The sequence below is a fragment of the Callorhinus ursinus genome, unplaced genomic scaffold (assembly GCF_003265705.2).
Source record: "Callorhinus ursinus isolate GAN/ISIS: 27379988/994484 unplaced genomic scaffold, GSC_fseal_2.0 scaffold1, whole genome shotgun sequence".
In the NCBI taxonomy this organism is placed as follows: domain Eukaryota; kingdom Metazoa; phylum Chordata; class Mammalia; order Carnivora; family Otariidae; genus Callorhinus; species Callorhinus ursinus.
The window spans coordinates 125,522,643-125,543,002 of record NW_027397063.1 but is presented as its reverse complement, the minus strand read 5'-3'; the positions used below and the strand labels follow the sequence as shown (position 1 = coordinate 125,543,002).

The 20,360-nt window shown below is 42.9% G+C and overlaps 1 protein-coding gene across 2 annotated transcripts in view; it reads left to right on the top strand.

The window, feature by feature from the left end:
* The window catches only part of EFHB (EF-hand domain family member B), a 60,935-nt gene that overhangs the window by 10,880 nt on the left and 29,695 nt on the right, over nt 1–20,360 (top strand). For both annotated transcript variants that reach the window (XM_025882851.2, XM_073900726.1), the window contains exons 2-5: nt 14,414–14,476; nt 15,023–15,166; nt 15,872–16,052; nt 18,244–18,354. In XM_025882851.2, coding sequence (XP_025738636.1) covers nt 14,414–14,476; nt 15,023–15,166; nt 15,872–16,052; nt 18,244–18,354 — 499 coding nt within the window. The remainder of the gene's footprint in view (nt 1–14,413; nt 14,477–15,022; nt 15,167–15,871; nt 16,053–18,243; nt 18,355–20,360) is intronic.

Here is a 20,360-nt window from a genome sequence, read left to right as displayed (position 1 = left end):
AACAGTAAACACACAAACACAGAGGCAACAGAGGAAAATGTAAACAGAAAAGGTTACTTGAGAGATAAAAGATGTTGCATCCATAAAACAAGATGACAACTTTTAAAAAGACAGAACTTTTCAGAACTAAATATAGTCTAAAAATTCAATGAAATCAGGAAGATGAAGTCAAAGACATTTCCCAGACATTAAAACAAAGATTAGAAATATTCAGATACATTTGATTAAAAGTAGTCCAGAAAGAGAGAATAGATTAAATGAAGTAGAGAAAATTTTCAAAGAAATACAGCAAAATTTCTTTGAATTTAGGATACAAATCAAGATTGTAAGGAGTTAATTCCAAATGAAGGAAAGAAGACCCATATCATGGATCACTGTGAAATTTCTGAAAACTAGGGGTATAGAGATGATTCTAAATACTTCCAAAGGGGAAAAAAGTCACATATAATGGAACAAAATTCAGAACTGCGTTAGACTTCTAAATAGCAAGACCACCTTTTTTTAATTTTTTTTTTTTTAAGTAATCTCTTTGCCCACTGTGGGCCTTGAACTCACAATCCCAAGATTAAGAGTTGCATGCTCTACTAACAGCCAGGTCGGTGCCCCAGGCCACCTTTTTTTTTTTTTAATTTTATTTATTTGACAGAGAGAGCAAGCAGGCAGAGCGGCAGGCAGAGGGAGAGGGAGAAGCAGGCTCCCCGTTGAGCAGAGAGCCTGACCCGGGGCTTGATCCCAGGACCCCGGGATCATGACTTGATTCTGAGCCGAAGGCAGACACAATTGACCAAACCACCCAGGTGCCCCCCAGACCACCTCTTTTTTTTTTTTTTTTTAAGATTTTTATTTATTTATTTATTTGAGAGAGAGAGAATGAGAGCTAGAGAGCACGAGAGGGAAGAGGGTCAGAGGGAGAAGCAGACTCCCCACTGAGCAGGGAGCCCGATGTGGGACTCGATCCCGGGACTCCAGGATCATGACCTGAGCCGAAGGCAGTCGCTTAACCAACTGAGCCACCCAGGCGCCCCCCCAGACCACCTTTTAAGGGACATTGGCATAATCCTTCAAAATTGAGAAAATTTTTTGCTACTTTGTATTTTATACCTAGCCAGACTATTAACCAAATATAAGGATAGGATAAAGATATTTTCAAGAATCTGTTAAAAAAAATTCAGCTCAGTAAATTTGAAGATCTAATGGGCTTTTTTCGATAATCCATGATTATCGAAATTATTAATTTCGATAATAAAGGGATTATTAATCCCTTTACTAAGTGGAAGAGAGCTCCGAGGAGCTGTACAAAATGGAAGGTTTTTATCAGCAGAAGGGGGTAGGGACAAGGAAGTCATTAATAAAGAGACAGGATTATTACAGGTAAGGTCACCTTTCTTTGGGAAATGGTGGGGTCTATCAAGCAGATGACCTCAGTAGAGTTGATCAGGAAATTCCAGACTGGTTGATTTAAAATTCCATTCCTGGGAATGGCTGAGACTGCAATTAGGTTAGGCATCAAGTCCTAGTTTGCTGACTTGGACATGGGGCTAAGCAGAAGTGGCTCCATTTTGAGCCTGTTGTTTTGTTTTTAATAGATGCAAAGAATCAGAAGTTGGCTTTTTATGCATTCTTTCTTGGGAAATGACTAAAGAATTTACTTCAGTGAAATGGGGGTATAAGCCCAAAGGAGGAATAGTTGGGAGTTAGGGAATGGGCAATCTAGCTCTGAAGAATGGCAAAGGAAAAATTCCTAGGACAAGAGCTCTGCACCAGACCTAAAACCAACCAGCTAAGATTAAAGCAGGGGGAGGAAGGGTTATAGGAGAGAGTTTATTAAAAACAAACAAAAACACTCTAGAAATTTGACATATCAGTTGGAGCATTTGGAAAAATTTAGAAGTAGACACATTAAAAAACAAAGCAAATGCAAAGGCAACGATTAGGAAAAACTAATATAACATAACATGGTATAATATAATATGGTATATAATATACCTTCTTGGTTCGACAGTGAACAGTTATGATAACATAAACACCAATGGCTTTATCAGAAAGTGTGATGTACCCATATTGAGGATGAGAGAGGGCAAGTAGTGACGGTGTAAGAGAGCTACAACCTTCTTCACCATAAAGGGGTAGCAATATCGTCTAAAAGTAATCAGTATATGCAGTATAAGGGTTTAGAAATATGAAAATAAATATCAGAAGAAATGGCTGAAAGTATAGAAGACAGTTGGCTCTAGAAGGTAGGACTAGGTACAAACGGGGCAGGGAAATGCTGTTTTTTATTACAACACTTTGATTTTCGAACAAAGGACATGTATTACTTAGACAAAAGTTAATTTGGAAAAAGAGAAAGAAAGAAAATAACAACAGGCATTCATTCTTCTAATGCTTTTGAACCAGACAAGATGGCATCCTTCCTGTATCTGTATCATGTATAAATGTTTGACTTGAACTTGGGGGTGCATGGGCTTATCCTTCTTGGTGATAGGTGCCAAAACAATACTCTATGGAGGTGAGTGATAAATCAGGTAGGGAGTCCTTGCTGCAGGAACCCCAAAGATGTAGATGAATATATTTGGTAAAACAGTTTGTTTTCATTTTTTTTCCCTGGGTTTGAGACTTTATCTTCCTCTCTCTCTCTCCTTAGAAAAATATACTAGTAGGGCACCTGGGTGGCTCAGTCGTTGGGTGTCTGCCTTTGGCTCAAGTCATGATCCCTGGGTCCTGGGATTGAGCCCTACATCGGGCTCCCTGCTCGGCGGGAAGCCTGCTTCTCCCTCTCCCACTCCCCCTGCTTGTGCTCCCTCTCTCGCTGTGTCTCTCTCTGTCAAATGAATAAATAAAATCTTCAAAAAAAAAAAGAAAAAAAAAGCTTTAAAAAAAAAGAAAAATCTACTAGTAATTATTAAAGTGTTTATTCCAGGCTGGCCTTAGTTATACTGTGGGGCATTAATGTAAGTTTCAACCCAAGAATTAAGGGTGCAGCACCTTTTCTTCTAAAATCAATCTGTGGTTGAGAGAGAGGTGTTGGAAAGAAATCTTTAAGAGAAAGAGGACAAGATTTATGTTATCAAAAACCCATTGACTTACCTATATGGAGATTTTTCTTTGCCAACCTTGGAAAATATGACTTTAATTTTTATAAATGAGGTCAGTAGTAGAAACACTGAGAAAAATGAAACTCTAGCTGGGGTTTCCTGTATGGCTTTTCATGCAAGTTAGTTTAGTGTCACAGATAAATAAAACCTCCAAGGTCAAAATAACGGGAAATCACTAAATGATTCTTCCTTTTGAGATTTAAAATGTACATCAGTAATCCAACATTTCCCAAGTTTTTGCCAGCAGAATTTTAAAAAATATATCCATTGACAGTAAGTGTTCATGGGACTAAAGTTTGGGAAACAGTGCTAAGGAGCTCTACCCCTCCCTGGTGGTGCAAGAAGAGGTCCCTGCTAGGAGTTCACAGTACTAGAGAGTGTGTTTTATGGCTTGTTAGGGGATAGGGTTACATTTAATGTTTGTTTGCATTTCTTGGCTGGATCCTGATACCCCCTGTGGCAACAGAAAGTCTCCAGGAAGATCATTGTTCTCCTTCTCAGGTTAGGGAGGTCATTAGGATCACCCTAGGCTACCTTTTAGAGTTCAGAAGTAGAACTCAAGGTGGCCATGAAAGCTGCTCCTAAACTCTGTCTTGGGTCTGGATGTACTTACCATTTTTAGTTTCTAGTGCTCTTGCTGTTTTTCTTCTAGTTGATGTTGATTATAGACTTTTTGGTAACCTTTTATTGCTTTCTTTTGCTTTATAAAAGAGCAATACATGGTAATAAGATATTGAGAACAGTACAAAGAAGAAAATAAGTTACTTGTAATCTCACCTCTCAAGTAGAATCACAACCAGCAACTTTTTGTCTCTGTGTTCTGTGTGTACTGCTGCATACAGAGATGTGATTCTGTGTATTTGTATGATGCAAATTTACATCTTTGTTTTAATTCCCATTATGTCATGAACATTTTTATACTATTCAAAATTATTTATGTACATCATTTTAAATGATTCTATAATAGTATATCATTTGAAAATACCATAATTTATTTAACTATCTGCCTATTATAATAGTGTGTTTAATTTATGTCTATATAAATAAAACACAATTTCATTGTTTGCCTCTTAGTGGACCATAGGAAAAATGACACAACAAATTTTCACCAAACTTGGAGAGTATGTTTGGAATAGCCAGATTCAAAGTGTAGGCTATGAAGAAAAAAACATATTTGTGTGGGGGGCTCAGTGGAGGAACTATAGGGGAGGAAAAATAATTTTCTCTCTACCCTTCCTAGTTCGTGGCTGAGACCCTTTGTCATAAAAGACAGACGAGCTAGAGAAAAACAAACAGAAGTTTTTAAATATATATACTTCATGCATACGTGGGATATACTGCCCAAGATGGCCCAAGCCACCTCCTTAATTAGCATCTTAAGTTAAAGACAAAAGAAAGATGTTGGGGCAAAGGGAAGTCAGTTATGGGAGGTTGCCAGGAAAAACATGGTAAATAAGGGTAAAGTTTGTTTTTTTTTTTTAAAGATTTTATTTATTTACTTGAGAGAGAGAGAATGGGAGATAGCACGAGAGGGAAGAGGGTCAGAGGGAGAAGCTGACTCCCCGCCAAGCAGGGAGCCCGATGTGGGACTCGATCCCGGGACTCCAGGATCATGACCCGAGCAGAAGGCAGTCGCCTAACCCAACCGAGCCACCCAGGCGCCCTAAGGGTAAAGTTTGTTATGCAGATTTAAGTCATTGCTTCTCCATTGATAAGACTGGAGACTTAGAATCATCTTTTTCTTCCTAGTACAGAGAGGGAGACACCTTTACAAATGCTTTCCTTTGTAAAATGTAAATATGAAGGGTAACTTCTACTCCTATTTTCAGCACTTCTTTCTCATCTGCTGTTTCTTAGAATAATCAGCTCACAATAATCCTTATTCTGCTACCCTTCATACCTCAAATCGGTGAACAGGTATCCTTGAGAACAACTGAAGTAAAAAGACATGACTGAGGTGGGGTGAGGGAGAGTTGTCAGACATAATTATGACACTGTAGATAGAAATCAGATATAATGGCTTCCATTTCTGTGTCCCCAGTCAAATGGCATGAGGACATCAACCTACTCACAGCTACTGATTTGTAGTCAAATTGCTTTTCATGTGGGCAACTCTATGAGGAATACCAAGGGCATTTATGTCCAAAAAATGTTTACAGTGATGAAAACCTAGACTATCTACTGTCAAACACTTGGAAGGGAAGTCGATGAGGGCCAAATTATCTATCAGGCCATGGACTGATTGATCCATCAATTAATCCATTCTTCCTTCTATCTCTATCACCCACATAAGCAGCTGCCTGAGTATTCCCATGTTCTTCAGCCTAATGAGGCCAATTTCCTTTCGATATTTAAAAGAATGCCTGGAGCTCCCATAACAGGAATAGCAGGAGAGACTTTATGATCCTTGATATCTCTGAGATTTCTTACAATTTTTAGCTGATTTAAAAATCACCTGTATCTCTCCTCCCTTTTCTGTACTCTGCTTTAGCCCAATTTACAACACAGTCCCTTTCCTTTTTTACACAAGGTGTTTTTCACATAATGTAGTTGTATTGCTAAATAAAATCTGTGTCCTAAGATGGCCGACCAAGCCAGCGAGAGAGTCCCAGTCCTTGCCCCGGGGCTCATCCGGGTTCTTCTCCCTGCCCCGCTTTGCGTGTGTGCCAAAAGTGCCAAGTATGTGGAAGTAGAAGTGTATAAATAGCCCCCTTTGTTTGTGCTCGGGGCTCAGACCTTTGGAGACCACTCTCCTCTGAGCAGCTGGTGTTAAATAAACCTCCTATCCTCCAAGATCTTCAAGTGCCGCTTGGTTCTTCCATTGGGTGATCCAGTCCAGGTTCCGTAACATTTGGTTCCCTGACCGGGAAACCCAACCGCACTGACCCATTGTTGCCACCAGTTTAGGGCAACGGTGGGGCAGTGACAGAGGTTGTGCTCCGCTGTTCCCGCCGGACTCAAGGAGACTTGGCAGGTGAGGACCTGGTCCCGATGTCAGATTCCAGGAAGGCCTGGGGCTCTAGGACCCAGACAGGCCCACCCCCATTGGGGTGGAAGGGGAGCCTGATCACATCCCAGAGGCCTCTTAGAGGTCTCACAGGTAGGGATTCCCAGGGAAGGAATGTAATAACTTCTGGAGTGTGAATGTGTGAGTGAATGTGCAGTCTGACCTGACTTGCTCAAGCAGACTGATTCTGTGACTCCGTGGGCAGGCACCCTTAAGGTCCTCAGGAGCCTATGGAGTCTGAGTGGTCCCGTCTGCGATTCCGTGGTGAATGGCATACTGTCTATGGTGGCATCAGCATCATTTCTGATCATAAGTCACAACGCTGAGACTGCTATGGCTAAGACTCACCCAAACTCCTTCAGGACATGGCCAGACAGGCATCTGATTGGTCTCCTCACCTCAGGAGGAGGTGTCTTGGCACCACTTGTCTGTCTCGGCACCACCACACATGGGGACATCACCATGGGGTCAGGGCAGAGTAAACCTAAGGTTCTAGAGACCATGATCAAAAATTTCAAGAAGGGGTTTTTGGGAGACTATGGAGTCAGGACAAACCCTGGCAAGTTGAGAACCCTATCTGAATTGGAATGGCCCACCTTTGATGTCAGGTGGCCATCAGAAGGGACATTGGATGTCCCAACGATTCTTTGGGTATGGTGAGTTGTAACAGGAGAACCAGGACACCTTGACCAGTTTCCGTACATTGACTCCTGGCTAGGAATTGCTCAGACCCTTCCGCCCTGGGTGCGATTGGCTTGCAATAGGCAGGGACAGGCCAGGGTCTTAACTGCCTCATCCAAGCGACCTAAAGAAAATCAGCAAAAGTCCCAGTCTCCACAAATCCTAGCCAGAGATCCCAAGGATGAACTAATACTGCCCCCACCATACATACCCGCAAGACCATCTACACCTGGCTCTTCAGCTCCAGACACTCCACTGGCATCAGTTTCACAGGTGCTCCTAGGCCCAGAGGATCCACCAGCACCCCCAGGCCCAAAGGATCCACTTTCTCCAGGACCACAACCAGGTTGTGCCCCAGGCTGGGCGCAAGTGTCCTCCAAATGCCAGTATGAGAGACATGGGAACCCAAGAGGCACAATGAAGATGGGACAGTCTAACCCGGCCATTCCATGATGTATTATCAGCCCTTTTCCACCACTGACCTCCTCAACTGGAAACAACATCCCATCCTACTCTGAGAAACCACAGGCCATGGTAGACCTCATAGAATCCTTCTTCCAGACTCATAGGACAACCTGGGAAGACTGCCAACAGTTACTCTGCACCCTGTTTAACACAAGAGGAAAGGAAGAAAATAATGAAAGGTGCATGGCAGTACCTGGAAGAGCATGCACCAGCGGGAGTCATCGACCCTGCTGCCTGGGCTAATATAGCCGCACCTGAAGTGTGCCCAGCATAGGACTTCACCACAACCGAGGGACAGGCCCACATCCGCCGGTATCAGGAGGCCCTCCTTTGGGGAATCCGGGCAGGAGCTAAGAAACCTATGAACATGACTAAGGTATCCTCGGTAACTCAACAACCAGCGGAGTCTCCCAAGGACTACTACGAAAGACTATGTGAAGCCTACAGGATACAAAATCCATTTGACCCCAAGGCACAGGAAAGCTAACAAATGGTAAACACCTCCTTCATGGCTCAGGCCGCCCCAGACATCAGAAAAAAAAAACCTTCAGAAACTAGAGGCTTTTGCCGGGATGAACATCACCCAGCTAATAGAGATTGCCAATAAGGTCTACATGAACAAGGAGGTCGCAGCCGAACAGGAAGCCAACAAAAAGATTAAAAAGAAAGTCAGCCTCCTCGCCACCACCCTGAAAGAAAAGGACAACACAAAGACGGGGAGACCCCAACCACCGAAAGGGGGGAAGCCCAGAACACCCTTGGCAAGGGATCAATGTGCCTACTGTAAAGAGAAAGGGCATTGGAAAAACGAGTGTTCCAAATGGGGAAAGGCTCAAAAGCCCAGCCACTACAAGGAAGAACCCCAAGAGGAAGACCTCATAGGCCTTGTGGGAATGGACTCCGACTGAGGGGGATCGGGCTCTTTCCTACTTGGCCCCCATGAGCCCATGGTCAGAATTAAGGTGGGGGGCTAACCAGTGACTTTTTGTTTTAACTTTTTGTTTATTTATTTGACAGATAGAGACATGAGCGAGAGAGGGAACACAAGCAGGGGGAGTGGGAGAGGGAGAAGCAGACTCCCCGCTGAGCAGAGGAGCCCGATGTGGGGCTCGATTCCAAGACCCTGGGACCATGACCTGAGCTGAAGGCAGACGCCCAAAGACTGAGACACCCAGGTGCCCCAACCAGTGACTTTTATGGTTGATACTGGGGCCGAGCACTCTGTTACCACCTCCCCAGTGGCCCCTTTCAGCAAAAGGACTGCAACCATCCTTGGAGCCACCAAGACGTGGACAATACAACAGCCCTTTGCTAGGCTCGCTAGTGTGAATTCAGGGGCCACAAGGTCCAACATGAATTCCTTTATCTGCCTGATTGCCACTCTTGCCAGTCAAGAAGCCAGGAGGGGGATACTGACCAGTTCAAGACCTGCGGGCCATCAACAAGGTGACCATCTCTCTGCACCCAGTGGTCCCGAAGCCATACACCCTCCTCAGCCAAATCCCAGGGTCAGCCAGATCGTTCACTTGCCTAGATTTGAGGGATGCCTTCTTCTGCCTCTGCTCACCTCCCCAGAGCCAGCCACTGTTTGCTTTTGAATGGACCGAACCTGATACAGGATGCCAGAAGCAATTGACTTGGACAAGCCTCCCGCAGGGGTTTAAAAACTCACCAACCCTCTTTGGGGAAGCACTGGCTGCGGACCTTGCCAGCTTCCCAAGAGAGGCCACATGATGCACCCTCTTCCAGTATGTAGATGACCTCCTCCTCACCAGTGACACAAAAAGACTGCACAAAAGGCACAAAGGCCCACCTATATCCTGTCAGACTCAGGATACCGAGTCTCAGGGAAGAAGGCACAAATCTGCCAACAACAGGTTTGATACCTTGGTTTCCTCCTCACCCAAGGGAAGAGAGAACTAGGGCCGGAGAGGAAAAGGGTCACCATCTTCCTGCCACAGCCCCAGACAAAAAGGGGCCTACGAGATTTCTTGGGCGCTGTGGGATTCTGCCGCATCTGGATCCCTGGGTTCTCGGCAATAGCAAGACCCCTTTATGATCTCTTAGGGGGACCAGATCGAGAAACCCCTGCCTGGACTGAGGAAGCAGAAACCGCTTTCACAGAGATAAAGACTGCCCGGGGGCAGGCTCCAGCCCTGGGCCTGCCAGATGTAGAAAAACCCTTCAATCTCTTTGAGCATGAAAAGGAAAAAATAGCGCTCAGGGTACTCACCCAGACTGTTGGACCCTGGCAACGGCCAGTTGCTTACCTGTCAAAGAAGCCGGACCCCTTGGCAATGGGATGGCCACCGTGCCTCAGGGCACTGGCAGCCACAGTCCTACTCATCAAGGAGGCAGACAAACTTACCCGGGGGCAAGAACTTAACGTCAAGATCCCTCATGCAGTTGTGTCCCTCATGAACGCACAGGGACACGCTTCCTTTCCAACTTTCGGCTAGCACAATACCAAGGGCTCCTCTGCGAAAACCCACAGGTCATCCTTGTAACAGTACCTGCAAGAGGGTGCCCGGAAAGCAGGTTATGCTGTAACCACAACCACTGAAGTCCTAGAAGCTACGGCATTACCAGCTGGATGGCCCGCTCAGTGGGCTGAATTATATGCCTTAGTCTGAGCCCTCACCCTTGGTGGAGGCAAGCAAGTCAACATCTATACTGATTCTCCGTACGCCTTTGCTACTGTACATATACATGGAGCCATCTACAAGGAAAGGGGCCTCCTAACCACCGCAGGAAAAGCTATCAAGAACAAGGAGGAGATACTGAGAATCCTCGAAGCCATCTGGCTTCCAAAGGAAGTAGCAATCCTGCACTGTAAGGGACACCAGAAAGGAGATGACCCCATAGTGCGGGGAAATCATCTGGTAGATGAGGCAGCCAAGACTGCAGCCAGTGAAGACATAGACAGAGCTCCTTCCCTCACCATGGCCCTTACACCCCTAGAAGAAGTCCCTCTGCCCAGTTACACTAAAAAGGAAAAGGAATGGGCCATGGCTGAGGGGGACACCCTGACTGAAAAGGGATGGTGGATGATGCCAGGACTTTCCCCCAGAGGCTTACTATTGTCATTGCTTCTCGTGTGTCCCTAGGGTGTATTAGTGCATTTACATGTCCACAGGTTTCATCTGCTAACAGGTTAGCCATGATGGCTCCCTCTACCTAAGGTCATAGATCCCACTTTTACTGGCCCTCTGCTGTCTACTCCTGAGTGCATTTCAACCATGGTTTTCCTGGCCCCAGTCAGTCCTGGTCTTCTGCTACCTGGTATGCTGTTCCTCCTCACTGCCTCTAGCTTGCCTGGCCAGGCAAGGGGGGCAAACTCTCATATCACCATTACTGGCAAATGGACTTTCCAGCTTATCCCCCTCAATCCCACACCAGTGCCCCCACTGACTTCTTCCACCTGGAATGGGCACACACCAAAGGTTGACCTCCGTTTTGTTGGATGCCAGCTTCTTGATACCTCCTGGGAACCTTGTAGATGGTGTTTCTACCATGGCCCTCACTGAGTTTACTGGCTGGTAGTTATCTACATCTGTAGGGGCCCTACACCTCAACAGCCAAACCCCTGCCCCCGGCTCTGCTCACAAGCCTGGGGATGCGAGTCCTGGGTGGCAACTTGGCTGGGAATGAAACAATGGTCAATGGGTGGTGGCACCTCAAACAGTGCAGTGACATCCAGATTTCCTTGTCACACAGCGCCACCCCATCCTCTTGCCCTAACAATCACTGTATACCGCTCACTCTCTCAGTCCTAGAACCCAGTGCCTCATCGTGGGCCACAGGAATCACTCTCCTTTTGGACCAGTATCACTATAGGGACCGACCCTATGGCCAAGTTTATGATTAAGTTCATGTTCACCCCAAGCCTTGCAGTCAACCCTCAGAGTCAACAGAAAATAACTCGCCTTGGCATATCCCTGGGTCCCCCATCCACACACAGCAAGCATCTATAGCGCAAGTGTTAGTATGATTGATGCCTCCCACCAAGCGCTTAACTGCTCAAATCCACCCCTAGTGCCTGACTGCTGGATCTGTAGGAAGCCCAGTCCTGTCCAATACCTAGGTGTCACCTCAACCAGTCTACTGTGTCACCTCCCACCTCGGCACCGGGGACCACAGATTATCCCTTTCTGGCTCTGGTACTGCTGTGTGGCAACTCTTCCTTTCCCGTCATGGGCCACAGTCAGGTCTGTGTGCCTAACAACACTTTTCTGGCTTGTGATCAAGGTGTATACATCTGCATCACCTGGCACGATCAATCATGCACGCTTGTCAGTCTTTTAGCTGATCTTTCAGTCCTCCCTGGGAGTGACGCCCCACTCATATGGAGAATGAGTACATCGCTGGTGGGAATCACTCCAGCAGACAACTTGGTGGGATACCCTCTGACAATGTTATCCTTGGTTCACCCCCCTCGTTGGCCCCCTCCTATCGCTTCTAAGATGAAAATGATGCCCTCTAAACTAAGGAAAATCTGTGTCCTAAGATGGCCAACCAAGCCAGTGAGAGAGTCCCAGTCCTTGCCCCGGGGCTCATCCGGGTTCTTCTTCCTGCCCTGCTTCAAGCATGCACCAAAAGTGCCAAGTATGTGGAAGTAGAAGTGTATAAATTGCCCCCTTTGTTTGTGCTCGGGGCTCAGACCTTTGGAGACCACTGTCCTCTAAGCCCGCCGGAGTAAATAAACCTCCTATCCTCTAAGATCTCTGAGTGTTGCTTGGTTCTTCCGTTGGGTCATCAGTCCAGGTTCCATAACAGTGTGAGTAAAATTTACTTAAGATTTGGCATTAAAGCTAGACTGCTTCTCATTGGCTGATTTCTTGTCTTGTGCCACCTGGCATCTCACTTTCTGCAAGATCTTTTCCTCCTCCCACCTTCTCCTCAGTGTTATCTATTGTGTCCTCTAATCCTTCCTTCCTTAGTCTAGCCCATCAATAGTTCATATTTTTTCCTGTTTTTTAGCAAAACAATTAAATTCTCTCTCTAATCATGTCTGTGGGTTTCCTTTTTTATACCCAGAGATGTTATCAGGATACTTTCTTAAACCTTGATGGTTCTCTCCCTAAGAGGAATTCTGCACTCAACACTTAACATAATATAAATCTTTCACAACCCCATCTATATCCAGGTGTCTATTTATATATTTTTAAAAGATTTATTTATTTATTTTAGAGAGAGAGAGTGCGCACAGGGTGTGGGGAGGAGCAAAGGAAGAGGAAGAGAGAACCTTAAGCTGACTCTGAGCTGAGTGCAGAGCCCAACATGGGGCTTGATTTCCTGACCCTGAGATCATCACCTGAGCCCAAACCAAGAGTTGGACACTTAATTGACTGTGCCACCCAGCCACCTCATGTGTCTGTATTTTTATCCAGGCCATCCATTTATTTAATCTATCTGTACACCTGCCAGCATCTACACATTCACCCATCCACCCAACTGTCAGTCTCACTGCCTTTCTTCATCCTGATTCCTCCATGCTCCTCCAAAGACCAAGAACACTCATGATGGGAAGGTTGTTTTCCCCTCTCAGTTTTTAATTTTTAAATTATTTTATTTATTTCAAGATTTTATTTTTTTATTTGAGAGAGAGATTGAGAGTATGATTGGGTGGAGGGGCAGAGGGAGAAGCAGACTCCCTGTGGAGCAGGGACCCTGACACGGGACTCAATCCCAGGACCCTGGGATCATGACCCAAGCCGAAGGCAGATGCTTAACCGAGTCACCCAGGTGCTCTATTTTATTTTTTTGTTTGGCTCTCAGGGTTTTAAAAAATTCTTTATTTAAATTCAATTTACTTAACATATACTGTTTTATTAGTTTCAGGGGTAGAATTTAGTGATTCATCAGTTGCACGTAATACCCAGTGCTTGCTCATTCCATCAAGTGCCCTCATTAATGCCCATCACCCAATTATCCCTTCCCCTCACCCACCTCCCCTTCAGCAACCCTCAGTTTGTATCCTACAGTTCAGCATCTCTTATGGTTTGCCTTCCTCTCAATTTTCATCTTACTTTGTCTTTCCTTCCCTTCCCCTATGTTTTTATTTGTTTTGTTTCTTAAATTCCATATAACTGAAATCATATGGTATTTGTCCTTCTCTGACTTATTTCACTTAGCATAATACCCTCTAGTTCTATCCACGTTGTTGAAAATGGCAAGATTTCATTCTTTTTGGTGGCTGAGTAATATTCCATAAGATATGGATTGAGCCCTTTGTTGGGCTCCCTGCTCGGCAGGGAGCCTCCTTCTCCCTCTAACTCTGCTCCCCTGCTCCTGCTCTCTTAAAGATTTTATTTATTTATTTGACAGAGAGAGACACAGCGAGAGAGGGAACGCAAGTAGGGGGAGTGGGAGAGGGAGAAGCAGGTTCCCACAGAGCAGGGAGCCGGATGCGGGGCTCAATCCTAGGACCCTGGAATCATGACCCAAGCTGAAGGCAGATGCTTAATGACTGAGCCACCCAGACGCCCCCCCCAAAAAGAAAATTTTTTAAAAAAGAAACTTATGCTTTGCAGAAATAACTATCAGCTGCCTTGAAATCACAAAGGAGAAATAGATAAAAAGTGTATCCCTGGGAATAATTGTAATCTTTGCCTTGGGCAAAGGAAGGACAGCTAAGACCCAAGTTAGAATTAAGTGAAGGAAGCCAAGTGCATTGGGGCCATTCACTGAAGGAGCTTGGCCAGAAGTGACATATTTTCATATGTGAAAAGTTAGGGTGTTGGTGGAAATATACCCATATGCAAACATACAACACACATACTCAGAAATACTTAACACTTTATCTTGAATTTAGCTTGAATGCAGCCATACTCCCATTGTACTGATGATATAGTACAACTGATATTAAATTATTTCTGGAAGTTGACTCCCTCAGCATGTCACAGAGATCCCATAACTGGATGGAATCACTGACAATGCTAACACTGTAAAAAAGGTATATATATTTAGCATTTACTACTTATATTATAAATCAGGATTATTTTAGATTTACTGTATTAGGTTTTTTTCCTTAATTGTGTTAAATCATTGAAAGTAACTTTGTAGCATTAGAAGCATAGGCCAAATTCGAAATAAATGCCATTCTTCAAAATGCTCCCTCTCTATCCTGACAATGACCAATTATTTGTTTTTTTTTCCCCCTTAGGCAGGGAAAGTTATTCCTATTGGACACAGAGTTGCCACGTGTTTGACTGAAAAACTTCCTAGGGTGAGCCTTTTCAATATGCATTTATTTATTTATTTTTTTCAGAAAACAGCTCACGTTTAATTGTGACATTTTAAAATTGGACATATGTTTTGACATCTGCCGCCCCCATCAATATGCATTTTTGTAAACCTAAGATAGACAACTCTTGACATTCCGTAAGAGAGTTGTGTAAACTTAATGTGGTCAATTTTGATTCTTTAGTGTATTTTGAGGCCTTCTATTTATTTTGTTCAACGAAGTGAAAACTCCAGGCTTACAATTTCTAGCTCTACAAAAACGATTGGAGATACCTTTTATTTCTATAGAGAATAGTCATGTATGGTATGCTTTCTAACCTGGATACTTCCTGGTTGTTTTCTAAATATAACTTTTAAAATATGACATTTATTTCTATAAAACACATTTTAGGAAGTTTCATTATTTGGGTCTGTAGTTCCCCATGTACTTACTACACTCATGCAATGGTGTTCACTGATTGGGATAGATTAATCCTGCTAATATTTTAAAAACTGTACTTAATAATTCTATTTTCTTGTCTCACTGTAGCTAATTACTCCACCTGAGGCAAAAAAATTTTTCAACTATAGATATCCACCTGCTGGAGCTGAAAGAGTATTTTATGGCAGAGCAAATGATCCCCCAATTGCTCCTTATTTGACACATGGAATAAGATCTAAAATTTCGATACCGGTAACTTCTTTTCCTTTTTTCCCTGTGCATTATTAACTTACTAAGGTGAAAATGCATGAATGAGGTATTAATGAAATCATCAGTTCCAATTTCCTTCCCACTCTTACTCTTGAGTAGTGAAAAAAATCCAAGCGGCAACAGCCAAGAGACTGTAGAGAAATTAATGGTCTGAGCCACAGTCTATATATTTTCACCTCACATAGTAAAAACCAAGTTGCACTTCATTTTCTCAGAGTAAAGAGAGATGCTGTCAGGCTTTGTTAGAGAACCAAAAGGATGAAGGCTGGGTGATATCACCTCAAGGCACAGCAGAGTGCTTGTATAGAATCTGGGGGAGTGGGCTGAATGTTACCTGTGTTGATTGGGCTATCTAGATTCTGAAGACCTGATCTATACCTCTGGAGAGAGCTGGTGGCAATCACGTGGTTCTTCTACTTGTCATTCCCACTTTTCTAGAATCTGCGTCAAGTAACCAGGGCTCTCTCCTTATAAACCTCAGAGCCTCAGTGAAGGTTCACGTAGGAATGTTTCAGCTTCATAGCTCCAATGCTGACAGTTCATTTGAAGAGATGAGCAAAGGCAAGGATAGTGAAATGTTTTTCCACAATCATATTATCTTCTCTCCAGCTATTGATTAGTTTCAGTTTTCAGATTTTTGCTTTTTTGTTGTTGTTGTTACATCTGTGCTTTATATGATTTCTTTAGGCAAAGGTATTGATCAACCCAGAGCCTATAACAACATTTCAACAGAAAATTAAAGATAAAAAGGAATCAGTATATTTTAGCAATCAATGGGCACCACTAGGAAAATCTCATGATCAAACGCCAGGATTACCTAAAGGCCTGGATTTACTCAATACGACATTTGGGACAACAGTCATCAGAGGTAATAAAAAAGTGATGGGGAGTTGGTTGGTGAAATGTCTTCTAAAAAAAAAAAAAGGAAAAGAAATGTCTTCTTAGAAAATGGGATTAAATATAAATATTTTGTTGACATGGCATTTGGTGGTGGTGTAAATGATGATTCAGAATGAAAGATGGGATCATGGCAAGAAAATGACTCTCAGACCCAGAATCCTTAGAGTTTATGTGTACCAAGGCAGTAAAAATTCAGCTTTTGGAAGCAGATTCAGTGAGTATAGTAGAGAATGGTATACAGACAGGAGAGAGATTCAAGAAAGTTGATACTGGAGCCTGCTATGAAGTCCTCAATCCCTTCTCCCTGGACATGCATTTGTGTGTTTTATTTCCATCAGTACTTCTGATGTGTTCATAACTCTTAACTCTTGATGAAGCGGACCACGGAACAAGTAAGTTTGGCAAATGCTGTGTACTGCACTCCATCCGTGCAGATCCACAATGTCTACCTGCATATGTCAAAGGCAGGCAGCTTTGTAGAGCAGAACGTAGGGAGGAGAGTGCATCTTCCAACAAACAAGAGCTTATAATGGAATTGGTCACAGGCCACTATTTCTTCTGAAGCCCCAGCCTTCTTTTCCTTCCACCTGCTTCACATTTATCTCCTCCTCTCTTTTTCATGTCTCTTACCCTCTCTCTCTCCAGGGGTCTTACCGCAGGAGACCTCAACTTCCATTTTTCTTTATCCTGCAAAGAAATTTGGTTCTCTTTGTTTTTCTGCGCCCATTAAGGCTCTACCTCAGGAACCTTATCTTTTTTTTTTTTTTTTCCACCAAAAGGGCCATTAGATTATGTTCCTTAACATAGTAACACCCACTCTGGAAATAAATTATGCCTCTCTCTTGGGATGCAAAATCTGCAAAGTCTACAACGTGATCATATCGGATCTAAAGTTAAAATCAGTTAAAGTTTGAAACTTGAAAAAATGTATTTTAGAGCAGATGATGTATCTTTTTACTTTATAATAGGATTTTAAAATTGTATTTATGTAGACATGGTATTACAGCATTGCAGTAATTATATCATAACTGCTATCTAGGATTAGACAATTTAATATGAAAGTTCTGTCAAGGTATACCTCGTTTAAATATATAATAGAAAGAATGTTCCAAGACATGTATTTGTCTATTCATAGGTATAATAGTTCATATGTCAGACATAAAGTACTGCTTTACAGGATTATTTTGAGTTGACCTACTTTCTGGTATTCTTAACTATTTGTTTACAGATTGCAATTCTTGGCAGAAGTCCAAAAGAAAACACTGAATCTATGTTGTTAGGAAGAGAAGAACGAAATTATGAATGGAATTATATTTAAAAATCGTTACACAAACAATAAAAACAAAATAATTCACTGTATATAAAACTGGGGCCCACCAGTCATGGGAAAGCAGCTATTAAACAAACATCTTATTGCTCTAGGTTTGGGATCAGTAGGAAGAATTTCTTCCTGATTCCAGTGATTTCCCTGACAATTTTGGCTACTTTGAAGATGGATATTCAGATCAAAACAGACTTAGGGTATATGCTGCAGTCTACAGCTGTCACCTAGTCTACCCTCACAGGGCATCAGGGTTTCTGAAACTGACTTGTGATTCAGAGTTACTTAGAACATCTTGGGAAGTCTGGAGCAAACTGAAATCAAAATTGTCCTGAGCGTCTCAGAATCAGAAATTTATACAGGGTTGGAATACAGCTCAGGACAACCTAAATAGTTAACCAATATAGAGTTCTGATATTCTTCAGAATTCTAGGGAGTGAGCCAGGCCAAGGGGGGTCCCTAGGACAGTAACGCATAGGTGGTGTCCTCTTTCTTGCTAAATATTTGTGTTCTCTCAGAGTGCCCATGTAGTTTATGTCATTGGCATACCTCATTTGTCATTTGTTGTAGTCAATTTAAATATGTTACATAGGGCGCCTGGGTGGCTCAGTTGGTTGGACGGCTGCCTTCGGCTCAGGTCATGATCCTGGAGTCCCAGGATCGAGTCCCGCATCGGGCTCCCTGCTCAGCAGGGAGTCTGCTTCTCCCTCTGACCCCCTTCCCTCTCGTGCTCTCTATCTCTCACTCTCTCTCTCTCAAATAAATAAATAACATTAAAAAAAATATGTTATATAGATGGAAGTTACCTTAAAACTGATTTCTTTAATTCTTCCTTTAGAATCATCTGCTAGAGATGTAGTGAATCCAACAAAACCCTACGAAGAAGTATTTAAGGAAGGAAAGGAAGGACATGATCTGTATATTGTTTCTCACAATGATTATTATGTGGGTAAGTGTCTTCCTGTGTAAAATATGCCTGAGGATTTGTGAAGAGGAATAAAGGAGATTATGTGCATAAAGTTAAATGCCTGGCATATAATAAGTGATCAGTAAATAATAACTTATTATTCATAAGATCATAAACCCTGATAGCTAGGAGCACATATACTTAGGGATTTTGTATATAAGACGTAGAAATGTATGTATTATTAAAAGGAAAAACATCTAAGAAAGGTTACATGTTAGTTTTGGGCCTAAAAAATACTGCTCTTATTCAGATGTTAGGATTATTCTAAGTACTAAGGTTGGGTAATGGTCAGTACACAATTTTTTGAATCAAATAGAATAGGTTCAAATCCTTGCTTGTTCATTTACTGTCTTTACACTTCGGATATTTTATTTATCTTATCATCTAGTCTAATCTCTTAAATGGGGATAATAATATGAAGATTAGGTGAGTGCCTGCAAAATGCTTTCATAGTGCCTGGAACATAGTCGGGGCTCAATTACTATTATTATGATGCGATTTTGTCTAATGTAGCATATGGCTAGAACTATTCTCTAGCACAACTAAAAGACATTAGATGTTTACAGTGCTGTGAAATACAACTTAATTGTTGACGTGTTGATGCTAAGTGGAATCTTGATGTAATAGAAGACCAGGAATTAGACACTGTTGTATGTTCTGAGAAAGCCAGGGGATTGTGTATGATTGATTCATGAACTCAATCCTCATTAGCTAGAAGCAAGACTTGCCCTTTACTCTAACGCAAGGTTCCTCTCATCCTTGCTTTCTCTTATTTCTTTACTTTTTCTCCTGCCTCTCCATCCCCTCACACCATAGTTCCTCTCTGTGCTCTTCCTCCTAATTCTGCTCATAACTGGGCCTGTTTCCTATGCCCGTTGCTCTACTGTCTGGAATCTGTCATTCTCTTCTTTCATGGCCATTCTCTGCTGCTTCCCCTCTACTTGAACACATCCAGTCCTGAGATTATCTCTGCCCTCCCATTCACACTGCTGCTGCTTCCCCTTACTCTGTCACTGGTACCCCGTCTACCTCCCTGGCTCTCTCCCTCCTTTTCTTTCTCGCCTCCCTCCAGTCCTCCCTTCCCTTATTCCTCCTTCCCTCTCTCCCTCTCTCGTGAAAATATTTTATTCGTTTTTTGAAAAAGTTTAGCATGTATTGTGCAATAAAATCCAATGCCTTTTAGTTGTTTTCAAACTATATATATACACATAGACAACCTGTAATTAGATATCTTATATGCATTTAGCAGTTGGAGGAAAATGAGCGTGGATTTTTTTTTTATTTTTAGTAGAGCTCTAATGGACTATAAAATGATTGACATTACCTTCCTTTGCTGATTTTTATGGAAGCCTCAGTGGCCTCTTGAAAAGGCACAGAATTGGGTGCCTGGGTGGCTCAGTCGTTAAGCGTCTGCCTTCGGCTCAGGTCATGATCTCAGAGTCCTGGGATCAAGTCCTGCATTGGGCTGGAATCCTGCATCAGGCTCCCTGCTCAGTGGGGAGTCTGCTTCTTCCTTTGACCCTCCCCCTCTCGTGCTCATTCTCTCAAATAAATAAATAAAATCTTAAAAAAAAGGCACAGAATCCAATCTTTTTAATATTGTCCTTATTTTTTCTCATAATGAAAGTAGCTTTATTTATTTGTTTTTAAAGATTTTATTTATTTATTTGTGAGAGAGAGCACAAGCAGGGAAAGCAGCAGGCAGAGGGAGAAGCAGGCTCCCCGCTGAGCAAGGAGGCCGATGCAGGACTCTATCCCAGGACCCTGGGATGAAGGCAGATGCTTAACCATCTGAACCACCCAGGCACCCCAAGCTTTATTTTTTATTATAAAAATATATAATAATTGTAGATAATTTAAATATCTCAATAAAATGGGGGGGAGCGTCTGGCTGGTTCAGTCATTAGAGCATGCAACTCTTGATCTCACGGATGTAAGTTCAAGCCCCACATTGGGTGCAGAAATTACTTAAAAAAAGATCTTTAGGG